This window comes from Diabrotica virgifera, chromosome 7 (assembly GCF_917563875.1).
Source record: "Diabrotica virgifera virgifera chromosome 7, PGI_DIABVI_V3a".
In the NCBI taxonomy this organism is placed as follows: domain Eukaryota; kingdom Metazoa; phylum Arthropoda; class Insecta; order Coleoptera; family Chrysomelidae; genus Diabrotica; species Diabrotica virgifera.
In genome coordinates this window covers 95,183,288-95,206,311 of record NC_065449.1, presented here as the reverse complement: position 1 = coordinate 95,206,311, position 23,024 = coordinate 95,183,288, and the positions used below count along the sequence as shown (strand labels likewise).

The 23,024-nt window shown below is 31.8% G+C and overlaps 1 protein-coding gene across 1 annotated transcript in view; it reads right to left on the bottom strand.

Moving 5' to 3' along the window:
- LOC126887848 (exocyst complex component 7) overlaps positions 1–23,024 on the bottom strand; it is a 92,408-nt gene that overhangs the window by 35,534 nt on the left and 33,850 nt on the right. The window contains exons 5-7 of the mRNA XM_050655743.1: positions 21,603–21,829; positions 17,594–17,756; positions 2,411–2,604 (exon numbers count right to left, since the gene is read on the bottom strand). Coding sequence (XP_050511700.1) covers positions 2,411–2,604; positions 17,594–17,756; positions 21,603–21,829 — 584 coding nt within the window. The remainder of the gene's footprint in view (positions 1–2,410; positions 2,605–17,593; positions 17,757–21,602; positions 21,830–23,024) is intronic.

Here is a 23,024-nt window from a genome sequence, read left to right as displayed (position 1 = left end):
AATTATTTATTTGCACCATTATAATGTATTGATAACAAATGAGAAAATTATTTATTGTGCAAAATAAAAATATTTTGTAGAAATAAACTTCACAAAATTTTATGAGATTAGTAGACACTCCCACTATTTCTAATAATTCTTCTTTTTTAATGAAAGATTAAGTTGATTTGAGTTGATTTTAGCAGTTAATCGTGTGAGGTAGGAATTTTTGTGTTGTATGTTTCCTATTCCGAATGTGTCAAAAAAAATCTCGCGAGAGTGAATGTAGTATAAGTCCGTGATAATATACATTTATAACAATTATTCTAACATGACATTTTAGTTAAATCTGACAGTTGTCACATTTTATTTGCAATTTGGCATAAAAACAAATCAATTGTGTTTATTGCATTTATAAAATGGTATTTTCTTTGATTTGTATAGTCTTATAAATTGTACATATAGACTATATTCGTAGATATATTATATAATTCGTAAATATTTTTTTTGGATTATAGCGCCATCTATCGACAACTAGAATAAATGTTATAAATTTCTGTAATCACGGACGTGCCTTTTTTCTGTCACATACAATTTAATGTGTTAGAAAGATATCGAAAAACTGTGACGCACTGAAAGATGCCTATGAGAAAAAGAATACAATGTTTTACAATATGGCAATGACATTGTTCTGAAGCTATTTTTTTTTTGGAATTTTACGTGGAAATCTAAACGTCAAAATAATAAAAATATTAAATGGTGGCAATAAACCTCTAAATGTTGTATATACCTTGTAAATATGATATGTTGTGAATCAAAATCACAACATATCATATTTACAAAATGTCGCAAAATATCGCCTAATATAGAAATAGATAACAAATCAATTCCATAAGCCGAAAGCGCTAAATACCTTGGAATGCACCTGGACAAAGCTTTGACATGGAGAACCCATATATGGAAATAGCGCCAACAGTTAAACTTAAAATTTCGTAAGCATTATTGGACACTGGGCAGAACATCGAAGTTGTCTATATGTAACAAACTGTTGGTATACAATACAATACTCAAACCGCTCTGGACCTATGGGATCCAGCTATGGGGTACAGCAGCAAAATCCAACATATCCATAATGGAAAGATTACAATATAAAGTGTTACGCTCTATAACAGACGCCCCATGGTTCGTGTCAAACAAAGACATTTATTGTGACCTAGAAGTACCTACGATCAGTAAAGTGATAGTTCAGTGCAGTGTTCGGTGCATAAAACGCCTAGAAAGCCATCCAAATGCCCTGGTAATAAACTTGCTTGATAATAGTTAACAAACTCACAGACTAAAACGTAAAAATCCACTGGACCTTATTTATAAATAAGTTTTATAACTCACCCGTAATTGTGTTTAAATTTTAGATATATATGTATTGTTTGTAAATGCGAAATATATGTTTGTATGTAGCATATTATCGGAATGTCATGTTTGTTCCATACTAGAGGTCCAGTCATTGGACTGACCTCTCTAACGTCATTTTTTTTACTTCAAACCCCAAAGACGCTTATTGTTAGAATTTTTATAACTAACAGATTGTTGAATAAACGTTTAAAAAAAATAAACCTCTAACGGATAGATAACTCTTAATAGATAACGAATCCAGTCCAGAAATTGAAATTAGGAGAGGAATTAAGCAGGGAGGTATTATGTCTCCATTACTATTTAATGTATATAGTGAAGTCATTTTTGAAGAAGCATTACTACCTCAAAAGGAATAATAATTAACGAAAGATGTATTAACAACATAAGTTATGCAGATGTCATCGTGAAGGGTCGTTAAATGCGAATACCTAGGAACCTGGATTTAATACAATACAGAAATAATACAATAGTACAGAATCAAACAACAGAAATAAAGGCCAGGATAGAAATAGCAAGAAATGCGTTTGTAAAAATGAAAACAATTCTCTGCAAAGATGCAAAGATCTTATATTAGAACTGAGAGTAAGAGCTCTGAGATGCTACGTGTTCTCGATACTGCAATATGAAAGCAATATGATATGCAACTTGAAAGCTGGACATTAAAGCTAATAAGGGGACAGCGATATGGACTGTTATAACACAGCGAAAGATAAGAGGAGGAAGGAGTATAGGAAGAAGGAGAGTGTCCTGATTGAAGAGACTTAAGGGAGTGGTTCTATAGGTGCAGTTCTATAGAATTCTTCAGAGCAGCGGTATATAGAGTAAAGATAGTGATGATGATATCCAACCTCCGATTGGGAGACAGCACTTAAAGAAGAAGAATAAACCTCTAATGGTTTTATCTGTTCAGAATGTGTTCACTTTTATAATTTCATGTAACGGTGATTAATTACTTCTGCCTAATAAATAAATAAAATGGGTTCTACAAACAGTTATGCTGGTGTTTGTTTATATTTACCTCGCCATCTTGAACAATAGTATCCATAGCTTCCCTAACGATAAGTTCAAATACCCTTGGTTGATGTGCGGGAGTTATGATATCTTTCATCAAAATTTGTTCAAATTGCATTAATCTGTGTAACGCTATTACCGATATCAGATAATTTTCCATTTCTTGTTCATTATCTAATTCTTCCCCAATATATGATGTATCTAAAAATTAAAAAAATTATTATATATTAACATTAAAAAAAGCAAATTGCGGAGAACTCGACTGATAATTTTAGAAAACTATATTTTTTTAATTCTTCGACTTGATGTAATCTGAGAATTATAACGTAATACATACAATAAATCGCAAAAGTACTGCACAACCAAAAATTTTACTCATTTCCATAATTAACATAAGTAACATCTTATAGACCCATCAGCCTACCCCCAATCGTTAGAAAAGTTTTTGAAAGATTGCTGCTACAAAGAATATACGCGGACCATGAATTCCTAAAATTACTACCAGAACATCAGTTTGGTTTTCGGGAAAATCACTCTACTACACAACAAGTCCATCGAATAATAAATGAAATATCAAAAACTCTCGAAGAAACGAAATACTGCAACGCTATATTCCTAGATATCTCACAAGCGTTTGACAAAGTTTGGCACAGAGGTCTGCTTTACAAAGTAAAATTAGCACTATCCAGTAAGTATTTCCTCCTAATCAAATCCTACTTATCAAATAGATATTTCTCTGTAAAATTCAAAGACCAACAATCCAGTCTCTGTCCTATTAACTCCGGCGTTCCGCAGGGTAGTGTTCTCGGGCCGCTGCTTTTCTCACTCTACGCAGCCGATATACCAGAGTCTCATAATACTACGATCGCTTCCTTTGCTGATAACGTAGCAATACTAGCTGTAAATTAAGATCCCATACAAGCCTGCAACACCATCTGGACATACTCAGTGAATGGTACACAAAATGGCGAACAAAAGTAAACAAAACAAAATCATCTCAAATAACGTTTACCAACCGCCACAACACATGCCCACCTGTAAGAATAAAAAATGTACGAATACCAACAGTAACAGACACTTGGAAGAAACATATCCAGACCAAAAGAAGACAGCTCGACTTAAAATTCCGGCAAATGTATTGGCTCCTTGGACGCAGATCAAAACTAAATATCCAAAACAAAATTCTTCTGTACAAAGTATACTCAAATCTATTTGGTACTAGGGACACCTATGGGGCTGTGCAAAGTCAACTTCACTGAATATCATCCAAACATTTCAGTCTAAAGTTCTAAGATCAATAGTGGATGCACCATGTGAAGTTTGTTTAGCAGTAAATTGTTGACTTCAAATAGTAGGTACCGATTATGAACATCCTGGGTTAACCGATAATAGTATAAAAGGCCCGATTTCAGGTAAAATTTAAATATGTTTGAATGTTTGTTTTTCTATATTCTTAGCAATTAAAATAGATTTAATGTATTTTAAAACTCATTTGAAAACAGTAATTTCGGGTATATAAGGCAAAGCAATATATTTTACATTCGTTTTTTGTTTTTGTCGTCGTAATTATTGTAAAATTTGTGGATCCTTTGCTTTATTATAGGAGTACCGTCTAGTCAGTGTTAATTGTCAAAAGACCAACTCTGTCTACCTCGTTTGCTTATCGCTCCGGACCGGTCTTAACAATGGGCCAAGTCAGATAAATTGAATAATATTTACGACCGCACTAATTGAAGTCAACCATTTACTGCTAAACAAATTTTACGTAAGTAATCAAACACTTCATGAAGACTTAAATATACCTTCCATCAGAGAAGAAATCCATCGAACCACGGAGTCACAAAAGGAGCGTACCATTCACCATGAAAATCAGTTAGTAAGGAAATTATTCCACAATGGCCGTGCCACAAGGAGATTAGATAGACTCAAGAATAGGTCTCAAGACCTATTTTAAAACTTAAACATAAATAGAATAAGGTGAGATATCATTGGAAGTCTCTCCTTCATGCCCAAAAACATGGAACACATTTACTTAATACTCTTGAAATGATGTAGATTGTAAATAAACATAATTATAGTGGAACCCCGATAAGTCGGCCCCCGATAACCCGGAAGTCCGGCTAACCCGTACCGATTTTCATCAAACATTTTGATTTTCAGTATTTTGTATTTTGACAACGACACCCGATTTGGGCGTCGAAATGTTAATAAAATTATTTTTCACTTTAATTGTGGCTTATTTCCTATCAAAATACATAGTTAATTATCAGATAAACATTTCAGCAATAAAAATGTATGTAATAATATAATATTTGAGAGATAATGTGTATTTGTGTAATTTGAACTATACGATAGTAAAAATGACTCATGGCACACGCCGCGCCGGGTGAAACAACAGACACCTGTCTGTAATATTCCCTTATATATTTCAAACAGCATTGTTTAAAAAGACTAAAAGACTATTTAAAAAATTCTTTTTCAGACAATGGTCTTTAGTTTTCACTGTTCTTAAATAACATCACATCGATTGTGGCTGTATTGTGTGTAGTACAGTCTTGTATATTGTTCGCTTCCGTTCGCTTACGTTTGTGTTTGCGTGTTTTTAGTAATTTAGATGTGTAGGTACTGTGCATATTTATATATATTTCATGTATACCGTATTTTATTAATTTTTACCATATTCTCCGGCTAACCCGGATTTTCGATAACCCGGATCGGCCGCGGTCCCGATTAATCCGAGTTATCGAGGTTCCACTATATAATACGGGGTGTAACAAAAATGCAGGTCATAAATTAAAACAAATGTATTGGGACCAAGAATAGTTACAGCCCTTTGAAGTAACAAAATGAAAATCGATTTTTTTCAATATATCGAAAACTATTAGATAGTCCATGTGGTGAGACCGCTCCCGTCTGAAAAAATTTCTGATTTGGTTTCTTTGTGGATTCCTATTCAAAAATGTCCCCTTTAAAAAAATCTGAAGGGTGCCGGGCGGAATTTTTGGGCAGAAATTGTTTAAACAATATTTTCACTAGTAATACCACTAGAGGTCAAATTATTTCCGGAAATTTTTTTGAGATCATGAATATTTTGAAAATTTCCCGAGTCGCAGACGAGGGAAATTTTCTAAAAATATTCATGATCAAAAAAAAATTTCCGGATATTAATTTGACTTCGCGTGGTATTCGGTAAGAAAATTCCACACCAAATGTGCATTTGAAAATCCAAAGCTGCATGAACAGATTAATAGCGCGCCATAGCTTTGTCAGCAATTATTTAGGCTTTCAAATTCGTAATTTCTACTCATTGTAGTTGCATGGGAATACCATTTCAAGATAGAAAATAGTATATTCTTCAATTTTACATAAGTTTTGAGTAACTACAAGTGATAGAAAATGAATCAAAACTAAATTATGTAAACAAATAAAAACCAGTCTGTCAAAAATGTTCTGTTATTGTAAACGTCAAAAAATTTCCACTATAATTCGCTGTTGGGTACCCCACGAGCAAAAAATTTCCGATAAAATACCTCCGTTGCCATGGTGATCTGTCAAAATAACGTATTTTGATTGGTTCAAAATTACAGGTGTGGAATTTTCAAACAAATACAAAAGATCACCTTTTCTGACCCCAAGAATATTTTTTTAGGTTTTTTGGGTCATTCTAAACAATAAAGGTATCTTGTGATTTTTCTCAAAAGTTGATAGTTTTCGAGTTATAGGCGATTTAAAATCTGAAAAATGCGAAAATACGCATTTTTAAGCTTAAAAACTCATATTTAAAATAGTATTTTTGAGGTTGCCAAGTACTTGAATTGTAGTTTAAACATTCATTTTCAAGATTCTGCAGACTGATCGGATCTAACTTCAATTTACATTGTTGTTATTTAATTGTTAATTATGCGTGTCCATCCGATTTTTTTGCCGGTGCGACGAGCACTTTTTCCAAAAATCTTCTATTTCCTCCGAAAAATATATTTCTTAGATTTTTCGGGACATTCTAAATAAAATAGGTTTTTTGTCATTTTTCTCAAAAGTTAATAGTTTTAAAGTTATAAGAGATTTAAAATCCGAAAATGCGCTTTAAATCGCTTATAACTTTAAAACTATTAACTTTTGAGAAAAATGACAAGAAACCTTTTTTATTTAGAATGTTCCGAAAAATCTAAAAAATATATTTTTCGGAGGAAAATAGAAAATTTTTCGAAAAAGTGCGCGCCGCACCGGCAAAAAAATCGGATGGACACGCATAATTAACAATTAAATAACAACGGTGTAAATTGAAGTTAGACCCGATCAGTCTGCAGAATCTTGAAAATGAATGTTTAAGCTACAATCCAAGTACTTGGCAACCTCAAAAATACAATTTAAATATAAGTTTTTAAGCCTTGAAAATGCGTATTTTCGCATTTTTCAGATTTTAAATCGCCTATAACTCGAAAACTATCAATTTTTGAGAAAAATCACAAGATACCTTTCTTGTTTAAAATGACCCAAAAACCTAAAAATATATGTTCCAGAGCAAAAAAACGTGATCTTTTGTATTTGTTTAAAAAAATTGTTTAAACAATTTCTGCCCAAAAATTCCGCCCGGCACCCTTCAGATTTGTTTAAAGGAGATATTTTTGAATAGGAATCTACAAAGAAACCGAACAGAAATTTTTTCAGACGAGAGCGGTCTCACCACATGGACTATAGAGATTTTTTATTCAAGCTGGATATGTGGCATTCTTATCTTAGAAAAAATACCAGTGAAATTTGTACGCGCCATAAAAATTTTATGGGGTTTTGTTCCCTTAAACCCCCCAAACTCTTGTGTACGTTCCAATTAAATTATTATTGTGATCTTCTTCTTCTTTAAGTACCGTGCCTAAATTTTTAGGCGTGGGTAGCTTCCATAACAATTTGCCGATATCGTTCTCGATCTTGTGCGGCATGTAACAATTGATCTGCTGATAAGCCAGTCCATTGACGAAGGTTTCGGAGCCATGAATATTATTGTGATAACATTAGTTAAACACAATGTTTTTAAAACTTTTTTGCCTCTTAGTATTTTTTCGATAAGTCAGTTTTTATCGAGTTGCGGCATCTTTTTTAATATGTTTACATACAGGGTGTTTCTAAATTCATGCGACAAACTTCAGGAGGTGATTGCTCGTATGAAATTAATATGGGTTCTTCCTATAACAAAATTTCCTCAGCCCAACCCTTAAGGGTGATATCACCCATAAAAGGTGGTAACTAAAATTGAGTTTTTATTATTTTTTTTTAATTTCAGTAAAGCTAGAAACTTGAAATTCTGTAATTTTCGTGCACTCGCAAAGGACTAACCACGTGTTAGTCCTAAAAATGTATAGACAATACTTGTGCAAAATGTCGGTCCAATGCTTTTTAAATGCATTTATTTTTTTATAATCCTGAGAAAACTAATAAGTATTTTTAAAAAATTAAACGCAAAATGCAAGATTACATTATTACCGAGGGTCGAAAATCCCTGAAAACTTCTATAATGTTTATTTTAATAAGTTACAGGAGTAAAAAAAGAGAAAATTGAGTATGATTTTTAACACGTTGACGGACAGTGCGTCAAATGTATAAGCAAGTGTTGTGACACTATATGTATTTTGCAAAGTAGAATAGGGGAAAATGCAACGTCTATAGACGTTGTGTCACACTACATCAATGGAAATTAGACGTCTATAGACGATCTGTCCGTCAGCGTGTTAATTTAAAATATATCATTCAAAAGAAACTTTTTGTTTAATCTAATGGACTTTTGGCTCTCGGTAATGATGTAATATTTTATTCTGCGTTTAAATTTTTCAAAGGTTCTCGTATTAGTTTTCTCAGGATTCGAAAAAAAAATGCGTTTAAAAAGCATTTGACCAAAATTTTGCGCATGTACGTATTATAATACATTTTTGTAATCAGTATTTCAAACGATTTTAAATGAGGTGTCACATGATGTACTTTCCGATTACGAAATAAAATTGAAACTAATATTTCGACATGAATTTTTTTGCCTTGAAAAAAATAAAGTATTTTGATTTTTTGAAAATTACATTCGGTTAATTCATTATTACATTTCCGAAACTACTGTAAGTTGTTAACTTATAAAAGTCTCATTTTGTAGGTTTTTTTAAATTTTAATGATAATTCACTACATATATTTATTTTTATTTCATCAACTTTATATATAGGGTGTCCCAACCCAAAAGTAGCGAAACCGTTGAATATTTCGCGAAATGAACATTGGATCGAAAAAATGAAAAATATATGTGTTCAATAATTTTTAAAAATCAATCAAATGATACCAAACACGACCCCCTACTCATCCCCCTGGAAGTGGGATGGGGGTAACTTTAAAATATTTAATGGAGACCCCCCCAGTTTTAATTGCAGATTTGTATTTCTAAGTAAGCAACTTTTATTCGGGACATTTTTTCGAATTCTGGATAGATGGCTCTATAATAGGAAAAACGATTTATCGTGATACCATAGGTAATTTATAGAAATTGTTTAATATCTATAGAAACACACTCTCAAATGAAAAATCAAAAAACACAAGTTGAATATTTTTCAAAATCCTATCGAATAATCGAATGCCACCAAACACGACAAAGTGTCATTCGATAGTTTTTTGAAAAATATTAAACATGTGTTTTTTAGTTTTTCATTTGGAAGTGTATTTCTCGAGACAGACTATTTCTATATTATTCTATTTCTATGGAATAGAAAAAATGTCTCGAATAAAAGTTTCTTCCTTATACGTAAGGAATCCAAATCTGCAATAAAAACTGGGGGTTTCCATTACGATTTTAAATTGAGCCCCACCCCACCTCCAGGGGTTGGAGTGGGAGGTCGTATTTGATGCCATTCGATAGATTTTTAAAAATTACTGAACAGGTATTTTTCAGTTCTTCGATCCGATTTTCATTTTAGCCAATCGGCCCCCCCTCTTAACGATGCTGGATCCCCGCTGCCAAAGAGTCGCCTAACAGACGCAATACTAAAATGTCAAGGATGCTTTAGTTTTGTTATAATTAATAAATTTATTTATAACAAAATAAAACTGCATATTTTTCCTGTTGTATACTTTAAAATTTACCACAGGTGTACCTTTTAACAGTCACAATACAAATATGCTCATTTGAAAGCTGTATAATTTTTTAAACACTCTTTGTTTAAATTAAAAATGTTTGTTAGGATAATAAATAACAGTTATAAGTTATTAACATTTTTTATAAATTAAAGTAAATATATGTATTTATAAAATAAGCAAAAAAACGGTTTTATTTCGATCAATTGTTTATGCATTTCAAATAATTCAGAAATTATCGTACATTTATCAGTGGCGGCGCCTGGTGTAAAATATTGGGGGTGTACACATAATGTTAACATATAAAAAGACCTTGAGACCCCATTTCCGTAGGTAAAATTTTTTGAGTGTCTTCAAATTATAAAAATCAGAGGACCTTATTAAAAATTACAATAAATAATGTATTTTATTGACTTAAAATTATAATTTAGTGTTTAAATGCTACAAGCAAGTTGTAACGAAAGTCAGTCGCCTGTTATTTTTTAGAAAAATTATTCACAAACAAACTGAGTAAAATTTGGAATTTCTTGAATCATTTTTTTAAATTGAAAACATTGCGAGTGCAGTTCATCGATTCTGGCCCACATCTATTGGTCTAAGAGCTAGCAACGTTTTCGAGCAACTATTTTAAGACGGCTGATTCTTTAACATAATATTCCCTATGCATCCTAGAACACCTTACCGGCCATCTGGCTACTGAGACAGGTTGCGTTCATTACTGCGCAGCGCACATGTGCAGGTAAATATATCGAATTTAAAATTATTTTAAGACGAAAAATTTTTTTGCCATTACTTTTTAAACATTATTAGAAATATGAATTATAATTGCCAGACATTTCTGTGGTTGCTAAATACGTGCCAGACGCTATAGTCTAAATGGCTCTCAACGTTTTCGAGAAAGTATTTTAAGACAGCTGATTCTTTAATATATTATTCCCTATGAATCCTCGAACACCTTCCCGGCCATCTGGCTACTGAGACAGGTTGCGTTCATTACTGCGCAGCGCACCTGTACAGGTAAATATATCGAATTTAAAATTATTTTAAGACAAAAAATTTTTTTGCCCTTACTTTTTAAACATTATTAGAAATATAAATTATAACTGCCAGGCATTTCTGTGGTTGCTAAATATGCGCCAGACGCTATTTTTTATAAATAATAATTGAAAAATTTAAATCATTTTAGTATGTCTGAAATTTTAATATTATGTTATTTACACATAAATAAATGCAAAATTAGTTTGCCAGACATTAAGTCGGATGGATTTAAAATCATTTAAAATGATATATATTTTCATCAAAACGTACGCTGGCTGTGTTAAGAAATAAGACAAACAAAAGATTCAGGTAAATATATTTGAAATTAGTTTAAGACAAACAATTTTTTTGTCATTACTTCTCAAACAATATTAGAAACATGAATTATAATTGCCAGACATTTCTGTGGTTGCTAAATGTGCGCCAGACGCTATTTATTATAAATAATAATAGAAAAATGTAAATCATTTTAGTATGTCTGTAATTTTAATATTATATTATTAACACATAAATAAATGCAAAATTAATTTGCCAGACATTAACTCGGTTGCAGTAATCAGCCAGATGGATTTAAAATCATTTAAAATGATATATATTTTCATCAAAACGTACGCAACTTTATCGATAAGATCATTTTCTTCAAGTGTCACAATATCTTCATCTTCCAATAAATGACTATTTTTATGCATAATAATTTTTTTCTTCTTTTTTGTTACAATCTTAATTTGCTTAAAATGTTTTAATATTTTTTCTTCAAGCTGATTATTTGTAATTACATGGACATCTGCATCAGAGTGTTAACTCTTCTTGTAATTCGTCGTTGTACGTGTCACAAAGAGAAGCTAATAACAGATATTTATTTTTTGCTACTACTGTTTTTTCAATTATGGACACAATTTTTTTAAAAATATTCATGTGAATATCTTTCACATTGTGCCAGGAGGTACGTGTAGTATCAGAAATAATTTTTTTATATTTATTTAAATATTCCAATTCACATGAATGATGATAAAAAATTAAACTATTTAAAGCTCTACTATCATTAATTTTTTTAATAACTCCTGATTTTGTAATTTTGTTACCCACTCTGTTATTTTATCATATATCTTAACATCATTACAGGAATGTAGAATTTGTTTCTTACACTTCAATTGTTTTCTATATTTTCCACAATAAAAACATATTCTTTTATTACCTGTGTCTGTTGACTGATGATCATCAATCGGCGGGATTTCAGGACAAAAGTTTGTTTCTTGGAAATTTGAACTGGTACATAAACTTGAAGAAGCCTCGTCATATGCCACTGTTTCACTTATACTAATTGAAGTTTTTGGTAATAATGTCTTAGAACTAGATGTATCAGAAAAACCGGTCGACGATAAATTGGAAAATTCATCACTATCTAAAACAGTGTCACTCACACTTGACAGCGAAGAACTTGATGTATGACGAAGATTTGACAAAACTGAATTAATGTCAGATATGTTACGATACTTAGCCATTAAGGCTGCTAAAGAATTGTAACATTTTTTATGGTATCCATCAGTGGTATTTACTTGGTCCGGTAACTGTACATTATTATATTTTAAATTGTATTTCATACCCGCACTCAAAACTTCTTTACACTTTAACAGTTTTTCATCCACAAAAGTTATTATATTCTCGTTTTTTTTTCTTGCAAAACACACATTGTATTTTATTTGCCATTATATTGTATCACAATTACTTTTCACTAAATAGAAACTCGACAAGAATCGTTAACAAACTGTGAATTTATTGCGACTGTGACTGGCCATCTTAATAACATGTGCGGACAACATTCACCCCCGAAATTGTCGTATCTTTTGTTTGTCTAGTTTCTTAACCCAAGCAGCGATCGTTTTGCTGAAAATACACATTATTTTTATGATTTTAAATCCATCTGGCTGATGAATGCAACCGAATTAATGCCTGGCAAATTAATTTTGCATTTATTTATGTGTAAATAATATAATATTAAAATTTCAGACATACTAAAATGACTTAAATTTTTCAATTATTATTTATAAAAAATAGCGTCTGGCGCATATTTAGCAACCACAGAAATGCCTGGCAATTATAATTCATATTTCTAATAATGTTTAAAAAGTAATGGCAAACAAATTTTTCGTCTTAAAATAATTTTAAATTCGATATATTTACCTATACAGGTGCGCTGCGCAGTAATGAACGCAACCTGTCTCAGTAGCCACATGGGCGGTAAGGTGTTCAAGGAAGCACAGGGAATAATATATTAAAAAACCAAGTGTCTTAAAATCACTGTTTTCCCGACGTTGCTAGCTCTTGGTCCATATTCTAAGGAAAGTTTTGATACGTTTCAATGCAGAGAGACATCGTTCTGTTTCTGCAGTTGTCACTGGCATCGTAACAAGTACATAATTGGAGAATTCAAATTATTTCAGAGAAATCGTCTTGTAAATTATTTTCAATCAAAAATTTAGTTAAGTGGACTGCGCCGGATAGTTAAAATCGTATCTTCTATTTTATTCATTATGCTTCCTCTTCTCCAAATATGTGCTTCACAGCTACACAATTTGTAAGTTTTTACACAAATCTCCATTTTAAATAATCATTTATAATCCCGACGTTTGCACTTTGGTACATTCTTAATTAACAAATTAGACCAGTAAGGATCTGTTTTTAGGTGGATGTGAGAGGTGGCATTCAGATTTTTGCGGATAAAGTTAGGTGATAACTTCGTTAATAATAATTGATTTATGCTCCTTCTCAAATATGCCCGGAACATTAATAAAAAAAATAAAATATTTAAAAATTTCGTTTTTTTTTCTACTTTTTTTGCTTATAACTTAAAAACTATTCATTTTAAAACAAAGTCGTATAAGAATAAAATAAAGATAATTAAATTTTCTATCAGATGCGATTGGTTAAAAATGTCTTAATTTATCACCCTTACTTCAAAATAGCAATAAATATAAAATAAGGGGGCAAAACAAGCCTGTCCTTATTCAATGATTTTCGATCACTTAGGTTACACTTGGAACTTCCTAATTCGCTTAGAAAATTTTTGTAATGTGCTAAAACCGTACACCAAATTTCATTAAAATTGACTTACTAGATTTTGCATAATAATTTTGCAATCTAAACTTTTTTTAAAATCTTGCACAACAAAAACTAGAACATACAAAGATTTGTCAATTTTTTTACATATAAAGAAGTACTCCACCTATCTAATGCACTTTACAGAATTGAAATCGGATTATTTAAGCAGCCTCAGCAATGTTTTAAAGTTATAAACAATTTTTTGGCTTATAAACAAATCAGTGCTGTGGCCAGGAGGGGGTGCTACGGGCTCCTTTATTTAGATGGACATACCCAAGTTTTTTTATGTATTTTGACCCGTAGAACACGAATTTTTTGGGTAACAGTTGATCCGGATGTCGATAAGATTGTTATAAACAAAGAACTTGAGGAATTACATAATATCGATTTTTCGCAAAATAAAACATTTTTTTTATATTTCTTGGGTAATTCTAAGCAAACAATGTTCTTACAAGTTTTTTCGTAGGATGCATAGTTTTCGAGATAAACGCGGTGGAAATTTCAAAAAATCGAGAAATTGCAATTTTTGAACGCGAATAACGTTTGATTAAAAAATAAAAATAGCAATTCTGCTGACAGCATTTGAAAGTTTAAGTTAAATTAAACCGGTTTTAATTATTTGCATTGCTAAAAATTAATTTTTTTATTTTTAAACAAAGCTATTTGTTTATAAGCTAAAAAATTGTTTCTAAATTTAAAACATTGCTGAGGCCCCTTAAATAAGCCGATTTTAATTCTGTAAAGTGTATTAGATAGGTAGAGCACCTCTTTATATGTAAAAAATTTAGCCAACTTCTAAATGGTCTACTTTTTGTTCAGAAAGATTTTAAAAAATTTGAACTTTTTAAAAACATTTAGATTGCAAATTTATTATGCAAAATTTATTAGATCGATTTTAATGAAATTTGGTACACGGTTTAAGGATATTACAAAGAATTTCCTAAGCGAATTAACAAGGCTTTAAGTGTCACCAAAGTGGTTAAAAAATATTGAATAACAACAGACTTATTTTGCCCCCTTATTTTGTATTTATTGCTATATTGCAGAAAAGGTAATAACTTAAGACATTTTTTACCAGTCGTATGTTATACAAAATTCATTTATCTTTATTTTATTTCTCTACGACTTTGTTCCAAAACGAATCGTTTTAAAGTTATAAGCAAAGAAAGCAGAAAAAAATCGATGTTTTTCGAAATTTTTAAATATGTTAATTTTTTTATTAATGTTCCGGGCATATTTGAGAAGGAGCATAAATCAATTATTATTATTACTGAAGGTGTCACCTAACTTTATCTGCAAAAATCCGAATGCCACCTCTCACATCCAAAAATAGACGTTTTTTCGCAGATCCTTACTGGTCTAAATTTGGTTTCGGCATTTTTAATTTTTCTTCTAAATATAATGAAGAAAATTTAATTCATTTTAAATATTCCACGCTAACATTTACATCCACAAATCCTTCCATTCTTAATATAGTTCCGAAATTCGAACTTCACGAAAGCAAAATTTAAACATACGTGTGCCGTGCACGTTGAAAACACCATAAGATCATGCCATAGGATCACATCCAACTTGTGATCCTATGGCCATCTAAACTTGTGGGCTATAGCGGGTAGCGGGGTGGGTGGTGAGTTGTATTTTGCGGTATGAAAAGTCATTGGTATAGGAACCACCTTGAGAGCGGTGAACGCGGGGTTCTGTCTAAGACCTCGCATCCGTGAAGTTTCTCCTTTGAAATAGAATAAAAATAATTAAATGACCTATTAGATACTTATAAAGTCCTTGAATCTGTTATTTCGAATTTCAATTACTGTATAGTTAGATTAAAATGTTATTTATAGAATGATAAATATTACATATATGAATGTTGATGTGAAAATAATTTTGGGGGTTCACGTGCACATGTGCACTTATGGAGAAACCGCCACTGACATTTATTCATATTGATCGTACATCGTACAATACCTTTAATTATCGTACAAATACGATAATTATCGTACATCTGGCAACACTATTCTCGCGTAACTTTGATACGAGAATTATAAAAAAAAAATATGCATTGAAATCCAGATCCAGGGCCGGATTTAAGGGGGGGCAGGCTGGGCAGCTGCCCGGGGCCCCCACATTTTGGGGGCCCCCACAAAGCCCCAAACTTAAAAAAAATCAGCACATTATTCACACAGAATAATTTTTGTCAATCAATTTTTCTCTCTATTGAAGGTTTCTCTCCTATTAAAAATGTATTTTTGGTATATTACGGTCATAAAGCAGAAGATATATTCAAGACATTCTTGCAAGAAGATGATATCGATTTGAAAAGCTGCAGGAGACAGTTCTACGACAATGCGTCAGGTATGAGTGGAAAATACAATGGTGTTCAGCTAAAATTTAGATAACACAATATTTTGGCGTTGTAGATTCCATGTGTCGCCCACTCTCTAAATTTAGTTTCTAAAGCTGCAGCTAAGTGTTGTCCTGTTGCCATATAATTCTTTGATTTTTTAAGGACTGTATGAATCCTACGTATTTTTTACTTCCTCTACATATTGATACAACTTGTTAATCGAATGTTTAAAAACGTATTTAAGCGAGTGCAACGCTGACCATGGCAGAAATATTATTGTTCCTAAAAAAGAGTAAATACTACTAGATAGTCGTTTAGAAGTGATGCCGCAAAAGAACTAGTTAAAGGTTATAATCAGATTAAAGGAGTATTATCCAAAATTTCAAAAGACGATGGGCAACAATTTGAAACTCGTAGCGATACAAATGGTTTGTATACTCGAGTGTGTTTACTGAAAACAGGGATATTTGCAATATTTTGGAATGAAATCTTAGAGAGGACAAACACCACAAGTCGTATTCTCCAAGATCCAAATATTGGCCTTAATTCAGGAGTGGCGGCACTTAAATCAATTAAAGAATTTATATTCTTTTAAGGAATATTTCAGAGATTGAAATGACAACATCAGAGAAATTTAGAACTCAAAATTTTATAGCTATTATAGATCACTTCATTTTCTCTCCAAGTCATAGGCTTTCGGCATATAAATCCATTCATTCCAATTTTGGATTTTTACATTATTTGGAAAATTTAACTCCCAATGAAATTGAAGCTCACTCACTGAAGCTTACCGACAATTATAGCAATGATTTAGATAAAAAACTAGGTGTCGAACGAGTACAATTTGTAGAATTTTTTAATTCATTTAAAGAGGAATCAAATATAAGTAAAGAACTTCAAATGTACCGACGGTTAAAAGAGAAAAATGTGAATGATGAGGTTCCAAACGTTGTAGTGACACTTCGTTTATATTTAGTTCTAATGGTAACTAACTGCAGTGGAGTAGCATTATAATGAGCATTGAACACAATGCCTTAAAGCAACTAGACATGCCCGACATAATCAAGGAATTTTCAGTTAAAAAATCTCTAAAAGTACCCGGACTTTAACCATACCATAGTCATAACAACAATTTGTTTAATGGGAGGAGGTAGGGCCCCACACCAATTCTGCCCAGGGGCCCCCACTGCCTTAAATCCAGCTCTGTCCAGATTCCGTAATTTTTTAAGCGTTATAAAGTGAGTACAAAGACATACATATTTCTTTCTTTGTAATTACAGCTTCAATTTACCGTACACTTCTCGTATACTCTGCCGATAAGGTAGAGTCGTGTTGGGAAAACATCTCGCGCCCCCTTCGTTCGATATAGACTTTGGAAATATGATTTATTGATACAAGATCGTGTTTTTGTCTTTATTAAACAATATACTAAACTTCACCTTCGTCTTTACATAAATAACGCAACACCTCGCTAGCTCAACCTAATTTTAGATAAACATATAGTTTAACTATTACATATATTATAATTTAAGGTTTTGTATCCTTCCTGTACAAATATTTATTAAAAAAAATATCCTGAAAAATTTACTCTAATTTATTTATAGACTTACCTAAATGTGATGCCCTTCTAGTTCCTAAAGAGAGCCCAGTAGATTGCTCCAAAGTATGAGAAGCTTTGAGAAACATCTTGTTGGCTTTTCTTTCGAAAACTTGGCCTATTCGTCTGGTGGATGGTTTTCTTGATGCTTCGTGCCTATTTGGGAATTTGGGTTTCTAGAACACATAAAATACATATCTTTTGCTTTTATCAGGTTATATAATATGCAAAAATCAGAAATTAGGGCCTTGAGATCTTGATAGTTGGTGGAAGAACATTAACAGTACCATATTACTAAATAGGAGAAGACGGAAATGGAACCAGCATGTTACACGAATAGATAGTGAGATACTGGCCTGAATTGCAACAGATTAAGACCAATAATAACCAGACCATCAGGAAGAACCTTTAAAATATGGACTGAACAAGAACAAACCTAAGGTCTAATATAGGAAAAAGAAGAATAGTTCAAGAGAAGAGGACCAAAAATACACTCACCAAAATTCTAAATTAAACGAAGACATACTGAAATGCATAAAAGAGAAGAAAGAATTCCATATAAAATACCTAAATACAAAAAACTATGAGGACTTGGACTATGCAGGGAAAAAAATAAAGAAGTAAAAAGAAAAGTGGCAAATGAAAAAAAAGAATGTGTGTGTACTTTGTACGCACGTAAGAAGTTATACTTCTATTATATGATTTCTTAAAAATAAATATACTTTAAACAGTTTGTTTTATTTTTTTTAAACACCAAACTAATTTATTGCTTACCGCTTTCAAAAAATAAAAAAAAAGTATAGGATTGCTCCGGACTCGAACTCAAGACATCTGTATCGGTTCGGACATACCTAATGACAATTCACGGTAACAAACAGACAAGGTGAAAAGTATAATAAATATACAATAAAATGTTTTAATAATACTCATCTTACTCCTGAGGAAGACAAATCCAAAGACACAAAAATTATAATAAATATATTTACTAAAAACACCAATATATTCTTTTCACGCCTTTTCTTGCACTGATATATTTATACATAACTTGAAAGATTCAGTTAAAAGATTCAGCAACTACATAAACGCCATACTGTCTGTGTGCACATGCGCGCAGTATTATGAAATTTTACTCTCAATCGCGCCTAAAGAAGTATAACTTCAAAAATGAAAGATGGGAAAACATGCACAGAGATAGAACAGCACATAGGAGGAACGAGAAATTCATAGCGTATCTTAAAGTCGCTCCAAAGAAATAAGACAGAGAAAATCAAGCTTGGTCAAATCAAAGAAAACGAATGGCAAGAATACTATAAAAAATTGCTAACCGAAAATCGCCCCCAACTCAAAGAATCAGAAATATCGGAAGAGAAATCTATATACAGGATGAAATCGAATTAAGCCTAGCTGAGGTAAAAAGAATGATCAAAACTCTAAAGAACAAAAAAGCTGAAGGCTCCGGCGGAATACCAAATGAATTGATAAAAAACGGATCGGAAAAGCTATTCCACATGATACACAAAATGTTTGAGAGAGCTCTGAATGGAGAAGACTCACCGGCAGAATGGATTATTCAAGCATATAAGACATCAATATATAAGACAGGAAATAGAAAAAAACTGCGAAAACTATCGAGGAATCAGCATTATATCGTCTATAGGGAGAGTGTATGGAAAGACCATAAAGGAAAAATTAAAAATATATACAGGGTGTTTGGTAAAGAATGGGCCATAGCTTAACCTCAGATTCCTGAGGTTAAAATAGGCCGATTTAAGCTAACTTATCTTAGTACAAAGTTTATAATAACCGAAATACAGGGTGTCAAAGTTAAACTTTTTTTATTTATTATTGAATATTTCCTGACAGGTATGAGATAACAACATGAAATTTGGTATGTGGGGGTTTTTTGGGTCGAGAAAACTAAATTCCCTACCAAAAATTATGTATTGCCCAGAGGGCCACATACGCCTTTCAGCACTCATTTATTACGTTCAATTTTTTTTATCCCTCACTCTGTATAATTTTGACATTAAAATTTTTATTCCCCTATTAGTTTTACTTAAAAAAGGTATACTTCTTTCATCTCCCTAAACTCAACCGTTTTCGAGATAAACGCATTTTAAATCTGCGATACACCAACATTTTTAGCATAATATCATTGTAGTTCCACCCGAAAAATAACTTAAAACCATAATAATTGTGCCAGTTCTCAAATGTATGTCATTGCATCGCAAATTCCATTTTAAGAAATTTGCGATACATTTTTGGATAATTTTATGGTTTTAAGTTATTTTTCGGGTGTAACTACAATGATATGCTAAAAATGATGGTGTATCGCAGATTTAAAATGCGTTTATCTCGAAAACGGTTGAGTTTAGGGAGATGAAAAAAGTATACCTTTTTTAAGTAAAACTAATAGAAGAATAAAAATTTTAATGTCAAAATTATACAGAGTGAGGGATAAAAAAAATTGAACGTAATAAATGAGTGCTGAAAGGGGTATGTGGCGCCCTCTGGGCAATACATAATTTTTGGTAGGGAATTTAGTTTTCTCGACCCAAAAAATCCCCACATACCAAATTTCATGTTGTTATCTCATACCTGTCAGGAAATATTCAATAATAAATAAAAAAAAAAGTTTAACTTTGACACCCTGTATATCGGTTATTATAAACTTTGTACTAAGGTAAGTTAGCTTAAATCGGCCTATTTTAACCTTAGGAACCTGAGGTTAAGCTATGGCCCATTCTTTACCAAACACCCTGTATACATGATAAAATCGGAGAAGATCAGGCAGGTATTCTCACAGCGGGGAAAGCATGCTTAGATCACATTTACACGGTCGAACAACTAATAGAAAAAAGAATGCCCAAAAATAGATCCGTTCATCTGGCTTTTGCAGATCTTAAAAAGGCATATGACTCGATACCTAGAACCAAGCTATGGAAAGTAATGGAAGACATCGAAGTTACACGAATATTATTAAAACCAGTAAAAGCACTCTACAAAAATAACAAAGTAGCTACCAAAACGGGCAATAGAATATGAATTCCATTTAAGACGACAAAAGGACTACTACAGGCCTGTTCCACATTCCCTATCCTGTTCAAAATATTCCAGGAAAAAACCTTGAAACCATAGAAAAGAAATTGCGAAGGAATGGTTATACCAGTGAGAAACGAATATCTATAAATATACCCTAAGTTTTGCTGACGACCAAATAGTGATCGTACAAGACGAAGATGACCTCAGTTTTATGATGAGAAAACTGGAACAGGAATATACAAAGAATGGGATGGAAATAAATCTCAAGAAAACTGAATACCTAACAACGGAGAATACAGAAATAAAACAGATGGAAATAGACGAAGGTAAACAAATCAGAGGAACAGACAAGTACATACAAGTATTTAGGTTTCATAATATCAACAAATATAACAAAGGAACAACGGAACAAGATATAAAAAATAGACTAGGACAAACAAGAGACTGCATACGAAAATTGAACCCGGTACTGTGGGATAAGAACATCAGCATAAAAACAAATAGAAGAATATATAATACCATGACAAGTATCCTCACTTATGGGTGTGAAAATTTGACGATAAATAATAAAACCAAAAACAAAATAAGAGCAATAGAGATGGAATTCCTAAGAAGAAGCTGCAGAGTAACAAGAAGTGATAGAATAAATGACATAGAGATTAAGACAATAATGGGAGTGAACTCAGATATAATAGACTACATCGAACAGAAGAGATTAACCTGGTACGACCATGTCAGAAGAGCAGACCAAAATCAATAGATAAATAGAATAACAGAAGGGAGCCCGATAGAAATAAGGAAGAGAGAGACAGACCCCGACGATCTTTAAAGATGAAGTGGAATGGAAGAAGATGGAAAGAAAAAATATACAGGAAGGGGACTAGCAAAACAGAAAGAAATGGAGAGAACGGTTGAGTGAAGGAATAAAGTAAAAACTGTGGAAATCCTTAGTATATACATAAGAATAATTTCATACTCACTAGCATGGGCGAACTTGTTGTACCATGTACACTTCCACCGCTGACAGATTTTTGATGATTTCTTAACATGGTTAACGACCTCTGTAACACGCTCCCTCGTACTTTTCCGTACACAGTTAAATACTCGTCTCTGTCATGACCGAATAGCCAGTTACCTATTTGGATTAATTGAGATTTTACCTCATCGGGAATTTGTTTAGGTATAACTTTAACATCTTTCGCGGAATCTAAAATTGAACAAAGTTGAACATAAAATGTTGAACGAAATATTTGTAATGTGTAGCACATCAATTACACACAATACAACGAATGTATTAAGAATTTGCAGAAATAATTACCATCCACTGTCCACTATATGTTTATGTTAGAAGTAGAATAATTTCAAACTAAAAAGCAGACCAGTACAGATATAAAATCATGGCATAACTTTATAACGATCCATTATATCCATATAAGGTCAATTTGTACCGATCTGTTTAATGGATAAAAATTATTGGATATGTAATTTAGCATGTTAACAATTACAAAAAACAAGGATTGCCCGATCTAATCTTGTTCTAACTATAATTAATTAATAATTAAAAAATTAGATTTTTTTTATAATTTAAAAAAAATCGACACGGGCAGATATTATTTCAGATTTTTTAAGTCATTATAAACAAAAAAGGTATTTTGTAATTATTCTCTAAAGTTGATCGTTTTCTAGTTATAAACAATTTAAAACTGAAAAAAGAACGAAAGATGACGATTTTCAAGGCTCAAAAATATAAGTATAAAATATCATTTTTGAAATTACGAAGTACCTAAATTCAAGTTCAAACCTTATTCTATCAGTTCTTGGACTTTTGGACTTAGTTCATTTTGAAACATTGTTTTTTAGTTGTTAATGCCCGTCTCCCCATAAGAAACCTTCCTCATTAACTATTAAAAAAATATATTTTAGAATAAAACATGGCTAAAATTCTTATCGAGACCTGATAAAAAAAGGTTTGAACTTGAATTTGTGTAGGTACTTGATGATTACAAAAATGATATTTTTTACTTATGTTTTTGAGCCTTGAAAATTGTCATCTTTCGTTCTTTTTTCAGTTTTAAATTATTTATAACTCGAAAACGATCAACTTTAGAGCAAAATTACAAAAGACCTTTTTTGTTTAGAATGATCCACAAAATCTGAAATAATACCTGCCCGGGTAGAAAATGTTTTTTTAAATTCATAAAAAAATGTAATTTTTAATTATTAATTAATTATAGTTCGAACAAGATTAGATAGGACAAACCTTGTTTTTTGTAATTGTTAACATGCTAAATTACATATCCAATAATTTTTATCCATTAAACAGATCGGTGCAAATCGACCTGATATCGGATCCTCTACTATAATATTATTTCAAAATATTGGCGAGCGTAAAAGTGAAATTT